This window comes from Microtus ochrogaster, unplaced genomic scaffold, assembly GCF_000317375.1.
Source record: "Microtus ochrogaster isolate Prairie Vole_2 unplaced genomic scaffold, MicOch1.0 UNK200, whole genome shotgun sequence".
NCBI classification, from domain to species: domain Eukaryota; kingdom Metazoa; phylum Chordata; class Mammalia; order Rodentia; family Cricetidae; genus Microtus; species Microtus ochrogaster.
The window spans coordinates 31958-35086 of NW_004949298.1; the positions used below are offsets into that span (position 1 = coordinate 31958).

General features: G+C 31.4%; 1 protein-coding gene across 1 annotated transcript; it reads left to right on the forward strand.

The window, feature by feature from the left end:
- The first annotated feature begins 1818 nt into the window (after positions 1-1818).
- On the forward strand, positions 1819-2736 carry LOC101990326 (olfactory receptor 4K3-like). The gene has a single exon (XM_005372127.1). It carries the CDS (start codon positions 1819-1821, stop codon positions 2734-2736), a length of 918 nt encoding a protein of 305 aa, XP_005372184.1.
- Positions 2737-3129: the final 393 nt, after the last annotated feature.

Sequence of the window (3129 nt, forward strand, 5' to 3'; positions counted from 1 at the left end):
ACAACTCAGTGACATCGGTCAGAGTAGAAACACTGATTAAATGCTTCAGATTCTAGGAAAACAACATTCAAAAGGGAAGAGCTGCTTAATAAAGTGATTGTTGTAGCGTGAGTACATCACAAAATGACTGTTGTGCTTTAAATTACCATCACAATTACTCATTTAAGCTTTGTTTGTTTATATGCTTTTGTTTTAGTAGCACATTGTATTAAATCATTCACAAGTTAATCATGTTTTTGTAATTTTTAATTGCTGTACTTGATAAAATAAGACTATAGTTTTCCCTTCCAAATAGCCCTTAAGACATTTGAAAACGTAAAGCAGTTTTATAAGCTCACATCTAATGATCACTTTGTGTAAACTTTAAAAGTTCCAAATTTTCCTCACACAGAAAAAACTTTGTACATACAAACCACTAAACTTACACTAATGTTAACTGATAACTTTTGAATTTTAGATTCTCCAGTTCCTCAAGAAACAAACAATACCTTACGAAAGTAGTTAGTAGAAATTGGAGTGAAATTAGGGTGACAGATATCAGCAGAATAGTAATTCACTAAGACTTCACAAAATTTTTGAAAAAGATGTGTGAAAATGGCATTGGTATTCAACAAGAAATATACTCAATTTTGAACACAATTAATGAATTCCATATAAATCTATTTTTGCTGCTTAAATTTTTCATTTTTTTCTTATTTTTACTTGCATTTAAGTAGCAAAGTACCTTGTTTTACAAATGTCATTAATTTTCCTGGACTTCTCAAGAATTGAAATTCATATAATTTGTTTTATAATCTGGAAGTGTTTTTGGGAATTTGAAATCAAAGAGACCTCTTTTTCACTATAGATTTACTTCTACATACAGTTTATTGACCTAGGACATCAATAAACACGATTATTATCACAACATAATGTTTTAAGTCCTTAACAGAAAATCAAAAAGATCCCCTAATTTATGAACATTTTAACCTTCCAATTTCAAACGTAAAAATAGCATGAAGATGTACAGATATTAAATTAGTAAAAAAAACTATTGAGATAAAAAGGAAAAATGAAACAGAAAAGGTAGAGAGGCAGAGAAAGCAACATTCATGAACAAATTATTAAAACTATTGTATGAAGTATCATGTTTTAGAGTTGAAGGGCTCTAAGTATATGACAATAAATAATATCCTCAAGACCTAGTCATATATGATAGTTCAGTGGTACACTCAAATGGATGAGTCCAAAGTTCAAGGAAAGTCATAAAGCTGAAAACATGTTTTTGACACATAAATTGTCAAATTGTTTGATGAACTATTTTTCTCACAAATTTTAATACACTGGATTTGATTTTGCCTATAGAAATAGACAAAATAGACCTTATGTCTAGAAATTTTCTGTTTATGTTTACAATTCATGAATGGCTTATCATTCTGGTATTAAGGCAATCAAATGAAGAGGCTGTAAATATGGCTCAGATAATAACTGAGGAACATTACCTCTGATCCGAGGTAATAAATAACAAAAAGATTTATTTTAGGGTTTTAAATATAAACAGAGTCATTGCTACTGGTATTTTTAGACAATATACTCATTTATAATCCCATGATTATTATCTTTGTGATATATAGAATTTTCCTATATTTAAGAAAAATTTTTTGATTAGGAAGAATATACTAAGATGAATCAGTTATGGTAAATCTTACTGAATACAATGCTGATACAGTTTGTATTCTTTGCTTCTTATTTGACTAAGAAAAATAAGAAACTGTTTCTGTTACAGCAATGCTTTTCTAGACTTCATCTCTTTCAATCCATTGGAGCACAGAGAACTAAATGGAAGAAGTAAACCAATCTGTGGTTACTGAATTTATTTTCCAAGGACTTTGTACCTCAAGGGAACTACAGATCTTCCTCCTGCTGCCATTTTCTACCCTCTACCTGATGACTGTGGTAGGCAATCTCTTTGTGGTGATATTAATCATCACTGATCATCATCTCCATTCTCCCATGTACTTTCTGTTAGCCAATCTCTCATTTATTGACTTATGCATTTCCTCAGTTACCACCCCCAAACTGATCATAGACCTTGTTAAAGAAAATAAACTAATTTCCTATGGAGGCTGCATGAGCCAAATCCTGTTTGTGCATTTCTTTGTAGGGGATGAGATGGTTCTTCTTGTAACAATGGCCTATGACCGCTATGTGGCCATCTGCAAGCCACTCCACTACACCAGCATCATGGACAGACAGAAGTGCATCTGGCTGGTTGTGATATCATGGATCATTGGATTCGTGCATGGCATTAGTCAACTGATCCTGATTTTTGAGCTACCTTTTTGTGGACCTAGAGTGATAGACAGCTTTTTCTGTGATATTCCTTTGGTGATGAAATTAGCCTGCATCAATACTGATACTCTGGGAATTATGATAAATGCTGACAGTGGTGTTGTTGCAACAGCTTGTTTTATTTTGTTGCTAATATCTTACACTTACATTCTAATAACTGTTCAGCTTCACTCAAAAGATGGTTCATCAAAGGCACTCTCTACCTGCACCTCCCATATCATAGTGGTTGTACTATTATTTGTGCCTATCATTTTCATCTATCTGTCGCCTGTCAGCATCACATGGCTGGACAAGTTTCTTGCTGTATTTTACTCAGTCATCACACCTCTCCTGAATCCAGCCATCTATACACTGAGAAATAGAGATATTAAGAAAGCCATAAAGAAGATGATAAATCACAGGTGAGTTCTGGAACAATTTTTGACATCTTCTCTAATCAGCAAATCCATTGAATACACATGATATTATGTACATTTTAGTGTAAATTTAATTTTATAATAACATGTTCTAGGAATTTATAATTTGCAATTAGTATATGGTTAATAAGATAACCATTTGAAAAGATATTTGAAATTGTAATACTTACTGTTTAACACATAGAATGAGTTCTACAAAATATACTTGTATACATTAAAGATTAGAAGATATGTTGCAAAAATAACAATCACATTAACTCAAAGCTGCTTTCTTAAATTGTTAACTTTTAGATTTATTTAACTTTAGTAAGATTGTTATTAGCAACATTCTCTTTGAATTGCTTATCAATAGTATCATATTTTAAAATATGAACTTATATGT